General features: G+C 45.6%; 1 protein-coding gene across 1 annotated transcript in view; it reads left to right on the plus strand.

The window, feature by feature from the left end:
* DYNC2H1 (dynein cytoplasmic 2 heavy chain 1) overlaps positions 1-14,915 on the plus strand; it is a 348,687-nt gene that overhangs the window by 24,954 nt on the left and 308,818 nt on the right. The window contains exons 13-18 of the mRNA XM_047072515.1: positions 4,293-4,388; positions 8,046-8,198; positions 9,046-9,144; positions 11,825-11,964; positions 12,047-12,275; positions 13,106-13,233. Coding sequence (XP_046928471.1) covers positions 4,293-4,388; positions 8,046-8,198; positions 9,046-9,144; positions 11,825-11,964; positions 12,047-12,275; positions 13,106-13,233 — 845 coding nt within the window. The remainder of the gene's footprint in view (positions 1-4,292; positions 4,389-8,045; positions 8,199-9,045; positions 9,145-11,824; positions 11,965-12,046; positions 12,276-13,105; positions 13,234-14,915) is intronic.

A 14,915-nucleotide genomic window follows, 5' to 3' on the forward strand; every position in this document is an offset into this window, starting at 1 on the left:
CAGAGGCAGGAGCGGTGTCTCAGAGGCAGGAGCGGTGTCTCAGAGGCAGGAACGGTGTCTCAGTGGTCAGGAACGGTGTCTTAGTGTCAGGAACGGTGTCTTAGAGGCAGGAACGGTGTCTTAGAGGCAGGAACGGTGTCTCAGAGGCAGGAACGGTGTCTTAGTGTCAGGAACGGTGTCTTAGAGGCAGGAACGGTGTCTCAGAGGCAGGAGTGGTGTCTTAGAGGCAGGAGTGGTGTCTCAGAGGCAGGAACGGTGTCTCAGAGGCAGGAACGGTGTCTCAGAGGCAGGAACGGTGTCTCAGAGGCAGGAGTGGTGTCTCAGAGGCAGGAGTGGTGTCTCAGAGGCAGGAGTGGTGTCTCAGAGGCAGGAGTGGTGTCTCAGAGGCAGGAGTGGTGTCTCAGAGGCAGGAACGGTGTCTCAGAGGCAGGAGTGGTGTCTCAGAGGCAGGAGTGGTGTCTCAGAGGCAGGAGCGGTGTCTCAGAGGCAGGAGCGGTGTCTCAGAGGCAGGAACGGTGTCTCAGTGGTCAGGAACGGTGTCTTAGTGTCAGGAACGGTGTCTTAGAGGCAGGAACGGTGTCTTAGAGGCAGGAACGGTGTCTCAGAGGCAGGAACGGTGTCTTAGTGTCAGGAACGGTGTCTTAGAGGCAGGAACGGTGTCTCAGAGGCAGGAGTGGTGTCTTAGAGGCAGGAGTGGTGTCTCAGAGGCAGGAACGGTGTCTCAGAGGCAGGAACGGTGTCTCAGAGGCAGGAACGGTGTCTCAGAGGCAGGAGTGGTGTCTTAGAGGCAGGAGTGGTGTCTCAGAGGCAGGAACGGTGTCTCAGAGGCAGGAACGGTGTCTCAGAGGCAGGAGTGGTGTCTCAGAGGCAGGAGTGGTGTCTCAGAGGCAGGAGTGGTGTCTCAGAGGCAGGAGTGGTGTCTCAGAGGCAGGAGTGGTGTCTCAGAGGCAGGAGTGGTGTCTCAGAGGCAGGAGTGGTGTCTCAGAGGCAGGAACGGTGTCTTAGTGGTCAGGAACAGTATGTTAGAGGCAAGAGCTGTATCCTGCATGTCTTGCTCTCCGTCTGTTCTTGGAGCGAGGATCCACTGAGCACCTGTACTGCCGTGCACAGGGTAGCAAGGGTGTGAGATGAATACGCGGCTGCTGTATTCCGGCACATGGTTTCTCGGCCTCGGCACTGTTAACATTTTGCACCACTTCTTTTCTGTGGGGGCGTCCTGTGCATTTTAGTAGCCTCTCTGGCCGGTAGCACCTGCCTAGTACTGACATTCAAAGGTGTCTCCTGACGTTGCCAAGTGTCCCCTTGGGTGCAAGTCAACCATGGTTGCGAACCACTGGTCTAGAGGGAGAGAGCGAAATAAATAATGAATCCTCGTAAATATCAGGCCTTCTGGTAGATACCTTATTTATGTTATTTCAGTTAACTCCCCGTTTTTCACATAACTGATTGGGGATCCGATTCATAACATAGTTTTTCTGATGCCACGTAGCTAGTAAGTGATGAAGCTGGGATCGGATACCAAAGGTGGCTCCAAAGCCCATATTTATTCCATTAAGTTTATGTACTGATGACAGATAAGTGAAAACTTGATAAAACAGGTATTGGGGTACCTGGGAGGCTCAGTCAGCTGAGCATCCAACTTCGACTCAGGTCATGATCTCGTGGTTCGTGGGTTCGAGCCCTGTGTCGGGCTCTGTGCTGACAGCTGGGAGCCTGGAGCCTGCTTTGGATTCTGTGTCTCCCTCTCTCTCTGTTCCTCCCCTGCTCTCACTCTCTTTCTCTCTCTCTCTCAAAAATAAATAAACATTAAAAAAATAGGTAATACATTACGAGTACTCTATTAAAGATTTTGTAAAGTCCCAGGAAAGCATAGAGGTGGCAGTTTTCAGTTATTTCCTGGGTAGGGGTAGAGGCAGTAGCAGATAAATCCTTACGGAGGAATGCTGTTTGGTGTGAGCCTGGAGGGGTATGTGGGTTCTCTCGGGAGCACGAGGGTGGGGTGGGTGAGTGTTACACAGAGGGGCTGCGTCTTCGAAAGCAGAGAGGCTTGCTCACTCTCGTGTCCTGTGTATTTAGTGCACGACACAGGAGCTCCAAGGATGAGTGTGGTCATGTAGCATCGGCATTTCCCCTGGGGAGATCTGTTTACGCGCACCTTCACTTCTGAGCAAGAATTCAGCCGGAGCAGGGAGTGGGAAGTGGGAGTTGGTTAGAGAGTAGCTCAGCCAGATTGCTGTAATTCTGTGTATTCTTTTGCTTCTCGTGTTCTGGAACAGGCTTTTTCTTGGACCGCGACTGTGGTGTAGAATAAATACCCTGGATATCCTCCACCAAATACAGCCTATTTTTATATGTACTAGTGGCAGGAAGCAGACCATCTATAAAATTAGGAAATATTTTTTAAGAATGTACCCTGGGCCAAGTGTATTGTGAGGTGCTGGGGATACAGACACGAAAAGACCATCGTTTTCAATTCCCTCGACTTACTCCATGGTGTCCACTTGATCTGCTTCCCTGAACCTCTCCTTTTCCCCCAACAGAGTTGACAGTTGCTCTTTCGTTCATCAGTGTACCTTGTGGGTAGCTCTCGTTTTTGATTCCTTGATTGAAGAAATAATTACCAGGTGCCTACTGTTTGCTAGATGCTGTTCTTGAAGCAGGTGTTGTAATTTGGGAGCTAGGGTAGTGCTAAGTACTGTGAAGCAAAAGAAAAAACGATTGGAGCAGAGACTGCCGTGTTATACAGAGTGGCCAGGGTAGGCCTTGAAAGGTGATATTTGGGAAGAGATACGACTTCAGGTGACACAGAACCTTGCAGGTGTCTGGAGGAAGGCTGTTGGGTGCGGGACGTTCACACGTGGCTCCTGAGGGAGACTCCCCTGGAGGTCACAGGAGCAGCAAGGAGCCCAGCGTGGCCGCCCTGCAGTGAGGCTCTGTGGTGGGGCAGCTTATGTAAAACGTGTGTTCTGGGGGAGCGGCATGGCTTGGGGATTTGGGTTTTATTCGACAGCGTATTGGGAAGCCAGTGGAAGGTTTTAGGTGAGAGTGTTGGGATTTGGGATTTTATACTCACATGCAGTGGGGAGTCATCGGGAGTTTTGGTGTAGCAAATAGAATAGTGTGATTTATCTTTAGGAAGGACCACTCTGGCTTCTTTGAATGCTTTGAACAGACACTAGGAAGCCACCGCTGGAGACAGACCAGTTTAGAGACGGCCACACTGGTCTTGTCGAGCGACGGGGGTGCTCACCCTCCTTGGGGTTGGTGGACGTGGGTGACATGGTTGCCTGTAATGTATGTTGTAAAAGTGTAGGCAGTAGACAAATTCATGATTTCACTCGTGTAATTTAAGAAACAAAACTGACGAACATATGGGAAGGGAGGGAAAAAGAGAAGAAAACAAACCGCAAGAGACTTTTTTTTTAAGTTTATTTATTTCAAAAGAGAGAAAGGGAGTGTGTTGGTGTGTGGGGGAGGGACTGAGAGAGAGAGAGACAGACAGACAGAATCCCAAGCAAGTCTTGCTGTCAGCATAGAGTCCAATGCAGGACTCTATCCCACAACCTGTGAGTTGAGATAATACCTGAGCTGAAGTCAGACTCTCAACGGACTGAGAGACCAGGCATCCTGTCTACAAGAGAGTCCTAAGTACAGACAATACCCTGAGGGCTGCTGGAGGGGGGGAGGGTGGGAGGATGAGTTACCTGGTGATGAGCCCCAGGGGTTGTAGGTGAGAGCTGAATCACTGAATTCTCTCAAAACCAATACTGCTCAGTATGTTACTAACTAGAATTTGAATAAAAAATAAATAAAAACCAAACAAAAAGTATAGTCAGTAGACTTCATTGATGTGGGATGTAAAAGAAAAGTAAAGGAAAACTCAAGGATCTCTTGGTCTGAGAAGTGGATTAATTGTTAAATGCTGACAAAGGAACACGTTTGCAGAGTTGCAGGAGTGAAGAGTTCAGTTTTTAGCATTTGATATGCTTTACTGGTTTCTTCCATATTTCCCCTGAGACTGTGAACTTCTTGGTCACAGGGACTGGGTTTTCTAGTCTTTGTTTAATCAGCCCCTGGGACGGGACTTGGCACATCGTGGGAACTCAGCAAGGAGTGACTGCGTATGTTAACATGGGCATCGGTGCTGTATTAGAGATGAAAAGCTGCTTCTTGTTAAATCTTAGGATGAGAAGCATTGATGTTTCCGTTCAAACAAGTAAAAATGAAAACAGGTGAAAAATTAAGTGTCTTAGTTATTAATGATTGTTGCTAATTGTACTTTTACTTTGTAGGTGGCACATTTTTACAATTCCATCGATCAACAAATGATTCAAAGTCAGAGACCAATGATGTTACAATCCGCATTAGCATTTGAACAGATAATTAAGGTAAATGGACTTTCTGTGTTATAATAATTAGATTTTACTTGTGAGGTGTTTCTTGTTTCTTAGTTTTTTAGTGTACCCTTCAGCTTAATATTGATCTAAGGTTTTGTTCCCCAGTGACTTCCTTCACTCTTAACAAGTAACACTTGTAGATTTAAGTGGTTGTAGTGTTTCACATATTCAGGTGCTGAGTTTGATCCAGTGAATTAATACATGTAGTATACAACTTGTGTGCTATTATATTTACTTATTCACTGAATTGTGAGGTCTTTTTTTTTTTTTTTTTTAAAGTTTATTTTTCATGGGCACCTGGGTGGCTCAGTCGGTTAAGCGTTGACTTCAGCTGAGGTCATGATCTCATGGTTTGTGAGTTGGAGCCCCATGTCCGGCTCCATGCTGACAGCTCAGAGCCTGGAGTCTGCTTGGGATTCTGTATCTCCCTTGCTTTCTGTCCCTCCCCCGTTTGCACTCTTGTCTCTCTCAAAAATAAATAACATTAAAAAGAATTTTATTTTTGAGAGAGACAGAGACAAAGTGTGAGTGGGGGAGGGGCAGAGAGAGAAAGGGAGACACAGAATCCCAAGCAGGCTCCCAGCTCTGAGATGTCAGCACAGAGCCTTATGCGGGGCTGGAACCCATGCGACTGTGAGATCATGACCTGAGCTGAGATCAAGAGTCAGATGCTTAACTGACTGAGCCACCCAGGCGCCCCTGAATTGTGAGGTCCTTATATACCAGTCTTTAATGCTTTTCTGTCGTCTCCTGATTTTATACTTTGAGATTTATTTGGCTTTTTTTTATCTGTGCTTGTTTAAATATCCATGCATATGGCATTAGGAAAACCTACACTAGTTTTCAAACTATCCTATTACTATGTGACTTGTAGCTTTTTGAAATCTATAATTTTAGTCTTAACAGACATAAAATATTTAAAGATTAAGTAGAAGAGGAATATACCCTTTTCTTATTGTTTTATTTGCAAGTGGATCAGTGGTTGTGATTTTCCTCAAGACTGCGCCCAGTTTCTGTGCTTTTGTAGGAGGACTGCTAGGTCATGGTGTAGCTGTACTCACGGCCAATCTCCTTATGGTCTCCTGCAGCAGGAGGTGCAGAGCAGAGTCCATACAGGGAAGGGCCCGGAACGAAGGCTGGGCAAACGGGGCGCTGGCTGTCAGGAACCCCTCCCTGTGGACCCACACAGGGCGTCCTCCACCTGTCCCCGCACCCCCGCCCTGCTCCCCATCACAAGTTGTAATACATGTGATGTTTTCTCACCGGGAAGACCATTAGAGACTCTGTACCTGGGCACTTTTGGGGGACTCGTCCTGGAGGTATCTTCTGCCTGATAATGTACCAAACTTCCAGATGCCCAGAAGGAGATCAAGTGTTGAGTATAAACTGTGTGGTTGAGCTACCATGAGCTGTCTTACAAGTTAGGGTGGTGGGGGGCCTCCACGATCCACGTGTGCAGGTGCCAGGGCTGCGTCAGGGTCAGGATGTTAAATAGGCCTTTAAGGGATGGCAGTCAGATCTACTACATTAACTTTGTTCTGCTCACTAGTTCTCAGGCCTACAATTTACAACAAGTCCTATAATTCATATTACAGATTTTTAAATTTAAAAAATTTTTTTTAATGAAAAATTTTTTATTGCAAAAGCTCCAAACTTTATAATGCAAAGTTTAAAAAACACAGGTAAACAACAGGAAAAAAGGTGTTTTAAAACTGTATCACCAAGAGATGGCCATTGTTAGCAGTCTGGAGTATATCCTTTAAATTTTTTTTTCTGTGCCTGTTTACAAGTGTACTTTTGAAAATGGGAAATATTTTATTATTTTTTTACCCCTTTTTACCAAATAGATAATGTTTAATTGCACACCTTTAGGACTTTTTCTTCTCTAATAAATATACTCAAAGAAATATTTGTTGATATTTCTATGAGAAATTGGGTTGTGAGAAGTACATCATTATATTAGCATATGTTAAATGAGACCAAATAGTAGAGAAGAAACCAAGATGGAAGGAGCAAGAACGCCGAGGTTCTTTCTAATCCTCTGGCCACTCGCTGTCTCCGAGGGCAGGGACTCTGACTTACTTACCTTCATGACCTGTAGCAGTGCGACAGTGGGTCATGTGTGGTGGTTGCTCATTCGTGCTTTCTAGGCTGTTGCATGGAGTGCTCTGTTGGATTGAATACGATTGTGTTTCATCCATTCAGTGGCTGCGTATGGAGGGTCTGCTGTATTCTGGACGTGAGTGATCCCCTGCCTTGCCAGGCAGCACGTCAAGGACGTGTAGAAACCTGGCTGCTGTTGGGCACTTTCTCCCCTCCATCCTTACATATTTGTCCTGACTGTGGAGTACTGTCTGTGTGCACACAGCACCAGGCACATGGGGTTTTGATTTTTGCTTCAGTCATCAGGTAGGATTTAAGAAATTCACAAGAAGGACAGTTTGTTTTGTATTGACATTTCCCTAACCCCAGAGTTTTCCTTTGCTTTTGAGGTCCTTACCGAGGGAATTGGCTTTAGCCATGTCTTACGAGCAGCTTTGCAACGGATTCTCTTGTCTTTTCCTTTGTCCCGCAATGTTTGTATTCCCCCCTTTACCGAAGGATATTGTTACCAGAAATGAAAGTCACAGTTGACAGATCTGTTAGCACTTTCAGAATCTTCTACTTCCTCCTGGCTGTCATGGTCTTAGCTTTTGAGTTTGCGGTCCTTTCTGAGTAGCGTTTCTCTGTGACGGAATGAAGCGTAGTGATTCCCGAGTGAGTGTGTGTGCTCCACACTCCGCTGGGCCCCGCAGGAACCGTCCTGGACTTGCTCGGCTTCCCGTGAGGGAGTGGGAGTTGAGTGCCCCGTTCAGGGCACTGACACCTTCCCTTGAGGGTGGTCCCGGCCTGTGCTGCCCCTAAGCAGGGTGTGAGCCTGGCCCCTTCTCGAGCCCCGTTCACGTGGCTGGGAGGGAGCACTGGGCTGACCTGCCTGCCCGGGGGTGGGCAGCTCGTTGTTCAGCCAGCCTTCCCTTGGCCAGGACTTGAACACTCCTGGCCTTTGATTGGTGGATGGAGGGTCAGCCCCCTGTTTGGTTCTGCTCAGGCTGCAGAGCTGTGGCATTTCTGTTGGTGTTTGGCCAGAGGAGGGTGGGTATCGCTGAAGGTTCCGTTGGACCACAGTGTTCCCAGTCCTTTGGCCAGAGGGAGCCGGCTTCTTCCGGAGCTTGTGGTGTGTTCCTGGAGGTGGCTCCTGGTGGGAGGTATGTCCATCGCCCTGTCCTGCACATATGGAGACGGTGAGGAAGCGTGCATGTGTCTCTCCTCAGCTCTCCAGGCCTCAAGGTCGTCTGCTGCCTTCCACCTGTCATTCCTGTGTGTGTGTGTGTGTGTGTGTGTGTGTGTGTGTATGTGTGTGTGAGGGGGAGAGAGAGAGAGAGGTCAATCTAGCTCATCTAGGGCTGTTTCACTCTAAGAGAGGAAACTTGGGAGGGAGGGAGCTATTCATTTTGCCACATTGCCTTATTGTTTATAAAATGGAAGCATTACTCTTTGCGTCCTCATTGCAGATAGTGTTAGGAATAACTGGACTGAAGATGGACAGTGTGAAATCTTGTGGAAAAAAGAAATGCATTGTATCGCTAAATGGCATTTGTTGTACCTTAGAATTCAAAAGCAGGAAGTGGGGGAAAGTCACAGATTACTTGGGATAATCCTAAAGAATTAGAAGCCTACATCCAAAAGCTCCAAAATGCTGCCCAACGACTTGCCACTGAAAATAGAAAACTGAGAAAATGGCACACTACATTTTGTGAAAAGGTAGGTTTTATTTGTACAATTAGATAATCTATGAAGAGTATTATTAAAATGGTAATTGGGATGTAATTTTATTCTTTTTAAATTAAAAAAAAATTAAGTTTATTTATTTTTGAGAGAGGGACAGAGCAGGGCAGGGGCAGAGAGAGAGAGAGAGAGAGAGAGAGAGAGAATCCCAAGCAGGCTCTGCACTGTCAGCACAGAGCCCAATGTGGGTGGGACTCGAACTCAGAAACTGTGAGATCATGACCTGGACTGAAATCAAGAGTTGGATGCTTAGTTGACTGAACCCCCCCAGGCACCGTGTGTTATAATTTGAAATAGTTTTTACTTATTTGGAAGTCTAATTATTTAACAGACTTACGGTTGCCAAAATAGTACAGAGTTCACACTTATTGACTTCCTCTGTTGTTAACAACTTGAATCACCATACTACATTTATGATAACTAGGCAATAGGTGGGTTTTGAATTTTACAGCTTTTCCACTGATGTCTTTTTGCATTTGGTCGTTGAGTCTCTGTAGTCTCCTCCTCCTTCTGAGGCTTTCCTTGCTTGTCATCACCTTGATACTCGTTACAGAATCGGTCATTTTTTTGTAGAAAGTGTCTCAATGTGGTTTGTATGAAGCTCTCTCATTCTTAGATCACGGTGATGCGGTTCTGACAGAAATACCGCAGCAGCGATGTTTGCCTTTGTCGGGGTATCAATCAGTTATTTCTGTGTCTTACTATCGGTTGAATTAATCTTGATCACTCGGTTGAGGTGGTTGGTATCTGTCAGGTTTTCCTACCGAAAAGTTACTGCTTTTCCAGGGTTACTTTGCGACTGCTGTGCTTTAATTTTTAACAGGTCGTCTTTCTCATGAACATTGATCTGCTTCGGCAGCAGCAGCGTTGGAAAGATGGATTACAAGAACTGAGAACTGGCTTAGCAAGCGTAGAAGCCCAGGTAATTATGTTTTCCTTGGTGTCTACTCTTCGAGTGTGATCTTTTCAGAAGGTAAATATAGGAGTTGAGGACGAGTTCATAAAGGTTATCTGTAAATCTTTACTAAGAAATTTCTAATAAATGTAGAGTTCTACCGAATTGTATATAAAGACCACAAATTAGCAATGCGTTTACATTTAAAAATATAAAAATAAGTTTTCATTTATCTTTTGGAACGTCCAGTTTCTCAGTTCAGACTTAGTAGTTTCTTTGACTTGGTGCTTAAACGTTACCATTGTTTAGTTTTCTTTTAGCTGGTGGAGACGTGTGTAGAACATGAAGCGAAGTTGGGCAGAAGCCCAGTAATTGAAATAACCGTTTCAGAGTGTTTTCCTTTTTTTTGGGTAAAATTCCATTTCTATACACATTTTGATAAATTATGATATTTATGTAAGTGTAATGCACAGAACCTCCTGCCCGGTCTGTGGTAGGGGGTCTTAGCTGAGGATGAATTACGTATCTTATCTGTTTACATGTAGTTTTCAGTTCTTAAATTAAAAAAAAACATTTTTTTAATGTTTGTTTATTTTTGAGAGAGAGAGAGACAGAGTGTGAGTTTGGGAGGGGCAGAGAGAGAGGGAGACACAGAATCCGAAGCAGTCTCCAGGCTCTGAGCTGTCAGCACAGAGCCCGATATGGGGTCAAACTCATGAACCATGAGATCATGACCTGAGCTGAAGTCGGATGCTTAACCGACTGAGCCACCCGGTGCCCTGAGATTTTTTTTTCAATTCTTTTTAAGTTTATTTCTTTTTTTCTTTTGAGAAAGAGGGAGCATGTGCGCGCACACACAGGGGTGGAGGGTGGCAGGCAGAGACAGCCGGAGAGGGGGAATCCCAAGCAGGCTCTGTGCCGCCAGCACAGAGCCTGATCCAGGCCTTAAACTCGTGATCCCCGAGATCATGAGCTGAGCTGAAAGCAAGAGTCAGACACTTAGCCGACTGAGCCACCTGGGAGCTCCCAATTCTTAGATCTAGAAGAAAAAACAAGTGTTAGCATTAATGTATTTATGGTTATATGGAAGCACAAAGAGTGTAAACTGTCTTGAGCACCTTCATATTTTTTAGTTGATTATTTTTTAAAAATGTGCGGTGGATTATTTAGGGGGTGAAGAAGGAAGAGAAGAGCTGCACTTGATGGGGGTTTTAGAAAGAGGTCTAAGAAGTTGATCAAATAAACCACTGACTTTTTTTTAGCGCCATAGTATAAAACTCATATATAACATCCACTTAACGTTAATTTGATATTTTAAGTTTTGCCAGTCTTTTTGTGGACTATTTAAAAGCATGAAGCTTGGAAATTTTTATATTTGACTTTATATAAACTGTCCTACTACAGGTAGCAGTGAAGGAGTTGCATGTTTTAAGATGTTAAAAATGGGTTGTTTTTTTTTGTTTTTTGCTTATAATTTCACTATGTACGGTATAAATGCTTTAAATGAAGACCCCATTTGTCGTAGAATCTAAGTCTAAAGTTCTCTCTTGTGGAGCAAGAGAGTGGGACGCAGGATTAAAGCGAGAGATGACTAATGTCCAGAAAAGACAAGAGCCCCAAATAAGGGCCCTTGCTCTGCTTTTATTAGCATCAGAAGGCTTACAAACATGGCAATGGACGTGCACAAAGGGACAATGAATCTGTGAACATTAACTTGTGGATATGAGGGAAAGGGGGTCTTGAAGACATTCGGGGTTAGGGGTTTGGGTTAATACACAAAAACGTTGGGGCACCGGGCAGACTGGCGGAAGGTTGTTTACAGAGGGCAGGAGGCAGCACCTTTGTTTATCTTAGCCTAGGGGACGAGGCAGGTAGGACACGTGACCTCAGGGTTGCCAAGGCACCTTTCTTTTTTTTTTTTTTTTTTAATACTTTTTAACGTTTATTTATTTTTGAGACAGAGAGAGACAAAGCATGAACAGGGGAGGGTCAGAGAGAGGGAGACACAGAATCCGAAATAGGCTCCAGGCTCTGAGCCGTCAGCACAGAGCCCGACGCGGGGCTCGAACTCACGGACCGCGAGATCGTGACCTGAGCCGAAGTCGGCCACCCAACCGACTGAGCCACCCAGGCGCCCCAAAGGCACCTTTCTTTTGTTGTTGTTTTTTTAATATGAAATGTATTATCAAATTGGTTTCCACACAACACCCAGTGCTCGTCCCAACAGGTGCCCTCCTCAATACCTATCACTGCAAATGCACCTTTCTTTTGTTAATCATCTCCGCTCTGGGCAGCTTCACTGCCCCACAGGGTCTATAGCCCAATTTACCTGTTTACCTAACTTCAGCCTTCCCTCCTGTGAAAGCAGCTTTCTGCTCTAGTACTAAATGGGTGGGGGGGGGGGTGTTTTTGCCCTGAATGCCTAATCTTGTTTACCTCATATACCTTTGTATTGGGGGCCTTTGTCCCCTCTCTCTATTCTGGGGGCCTTTGCCCCCCCTCTCTATTCTGGGGGACTTGGCCCCCCTTCTCTGTCCTTATTTGCCCGATCTTGTTGTTGTAAACTTGGACGAGAGCATCCCATGGCCTTGTAATTCTCTGTGCCTTGTTAACCCATGGGTGCAGGCCCAAGGAGTTCCGAAGCTTATTCCCCACATCCATTCTGTCACCTGGTTTTTAAATAAAAAACGTGACTCTAACCTATCAGGGGTTCCAGGCCGGTGACATGCGTGCGTGGAAGCAGCACTGGAATCACCAGCTGTACAAAGCCCTCGAACACCAGTATCAGATGGGCCTGGAGGCACTTAATGAGAACCTGCCAGAAATAAGCATAGACCTAGTGTACAAGTAAGCTTTCTTACAGCCCCTTTCATTTTCAGACCATGTTTTTCCAGTAATTCATATGTTAAAGCTATTTCTTTGTTTTCAGACAGGGACGGTTACAATTCAGGCCTCCTCTTGAAGAAATCCGGGCTAAATATTACAGAGAAATGAAGAGGTTCATCGGCATTCCTAATCAGTTTAGGGGAGTGGGTGAGGCCGGAGATGAGTCTATTTTTTCTGTTATGATTGATAGAAATGCAAATGGATTTTTGACTATTTTCAGCAAAGCAGAAGATCTGTTTAGGAGACTATCAGCTGTTTTACACCAACATAAGGTATGGAACTTGTAATTGTCTGTTATTCTGTTATAACGTTTCATCTGATTGGTTGAATGAGTATTAAGTGTACTGATCTACGGTTTATCTTATGTGGCATAATGTAAAAGTAGGGCAAGGTGGGGAGCCAGTGTGAGGATTCCTGTACAACCCAGATTTACACCACAGATGAGAACCAAGTTCTACTAAGATTTTTTTGTCTTTGATTTTTTGAAGATTGAGAAACTAGTTGCTTCAGCTTGGGATGTGACAAGATTCTGTTGTGTCAATTTTAACTCCTCTTGGGAAACTATCTCCTTTCATTCAGTCTTTGAATCGAGCGGCCCTTGGAGTGAGGTCTCAGATGTAGTGAGGTGGAGAGGATTTCACTTCCTCCTCGTGTTGGAGTGAACCTTGGCTGCTCAATGGGGAGAGACCCCAGCTGTGTCCCTCGTCCTTCCTTTCGCTCCCAAGACGCGTGACTGAGACGTCAGCCAGTTTCCCAGTTGCCACCGGGTGCTGCTTCTGACTGTCGGGTTTCTAGGACTGATTGAATGTGCATACGTTCAAATTTGTAGCCTTGGCTTTGCCAAATGATTCTGTATTTGGATACATCAAATTTGAGAAGAGAATCTGAGAAAAGGATTTTGTGGTCTTTTAAAAAAAGTTTGATGATCACTTACTTTTATATGTTAAATAGTTTTTTTAGGCTCTACAGTAATGGTTATATTTGAGTACTTAAATTGAAATTTACCTGAATACCTTAAATCTGTACCTTTTTATCAGTGGGCCCTAATATTTTTTATGTTAATAAATTCTGTTTCTTTAATATGTTTTCCATTCTTTAATAGGAATGGATTGTAATTGGACAAGTTGATATGGAAGCTCTAGTGGAAAAACATCTCTCTACGGTCCAAGATTGGGAGAAAAATTTCAAAGCACTGAAAATAAAAGGGAAAGAAGTAGAACGACTTCCGAGGTATGAGAAGTTAGAGTCGAGTTTCGGTCCCATTCAGTAAGAGGGAAAGAAGTAGGGCGGCCTCCGGGGCCTGAGAAGTTAGAGTTTCTGTCACGTTCCAGTGTTGTCATGACATGGTGAGGGTGCTCGTCAGTAGTGGCCTCGTGTCAGTCACCTTCTGCCTCCCGTAAAGCTTGGCCTTGGCTCTCGGGTATCGTCTGCGTCGGGTGCCGAGACGAAGGTATTTTTCTTCTGGAGGTTCTGCCGGCTGGGACCTAACTGGGGGGAGTCGATCGGGGCCTGAGGATGTGACATTTGACATACACAGGCACGGGCTATGAGCGCTAAGACTCGCCCGTGAGAATGTGCTCCGGGATATCAAGCCAATGCCGTTGGACTCTGGCTTTGTACTGCTCTGCCTCCTTTCGGGATACCGTGGCAGTCACACAGCCTGGTGCTGCATCGACATAGGGCCCGAGACGTGGTGGAGACCCTCTGAGGGGCGTGTCATAACCCAGCTACTTGAGAACGGAGTCCCCCTCCTACCTGAAATTCTTACCACTGGAACCACTCTTGGTAGGAAGCTCTATGACAGGCCTGTTTAACTGTGCATGTATTTCCTCTAAAGGATAAGACCACTTGTGTTAATCTCCTTGCTCATTCTCTCAACAAATATTGGGTGAGCGTGGATAATATGCAGAGCTTGTCCCGTGGGAGGATAAAGATGAGGAAGAGAGGACCTCACGTTGCTTCCTGTCTGCCGGTGCAGTGACACATGACTCAGTACTCACAGGGGTTAAGGGAGTGGGCTCTGGGGGCAGATGGCTTGTCCCAGCTGCGTGACCACGACTGCCATTTACAGCCGTGAGCCTCGATTTCCTCAGCTTTCCAATAGTTAATACAGAGGCGCCTGGGTGGCTCAGTCGGCTGAGCATCCGAGTCTTGGTTTCGGCTCGAGTCACGATCTCCCGGTTCATGGGAGCCCCATGTTGGGCTCTGCGCTGACAGTGTGGAGCCTGCTTGGGATTCTGTCTCTCCCTCTCTGCCCTCCCCTGCTTGTGCCCGCTCACTCTCTCTCAAAATAAAAAAAAATAGTTACAACAACTGTAATATTGATCACACGGTGTTTTGAGGATTAAATGAGTAATTTGAACACAAAGTACTGGTACGGGTGACATTCGCAGTGTATGTTACTTACTGTTAATTGTTATTAATACCAGATAGAATAGTGTGTCTCATTTTAGAGATTGAACTAAGGGCTGGGGAAGTGTATACAGCATGGCAGTGACATCCCATCCTTTCTGGGCAAAACTGGGGAAAGTTTCATTCAGATAGAAATCCTTGAACTGGAATTTTGACAGGAAAAGCGAGAACTGGAGGTTGCACCAGGGCGTCTCAGGAGAGGGGTTTGTATGCTGAAAATAAGTTGGTTAATTGAGAATATGATGAATTAGCGTTTTATTAGGGGCTAGAGGGCCTGTTCCTGGAGAGGGGTAATGAAGGTACAGATTTGGGAGAGTTTTACGTTCCCATTGGGCAATTTGGATTTTATTCATATCAGAGTGGTTAGCTCTTGATTTCTCGTCCAAAAGGTGTCAGTACCTGCACGTTAAGGGTGTTGTTAGTCTGGAACGAGAGAGTTGTATGATGCGAGAAAGAGACCATGGAGGAAGGGAGCTTAGTCTGTCATCACCCAGAAAACC

The sequence above is a fragment of the Lynx rufus genome, unplaced genomic scaffold, assembly GCF_022079265.1.
Source record: "Lynx rufus isolate CCGP_SWC_20201006 ecotype Redwood Valley unplaced genomic scaffold, mLynRuf1.p SCAF_9, whole genome shotgun sequence".
Classification (NCBI taxonomy): domain Eukaryota; kingdom Metazoa; phylum Chordata; class Mammalia; order Carnivora; family Felidae; genus Lynx; species Lynx rufus.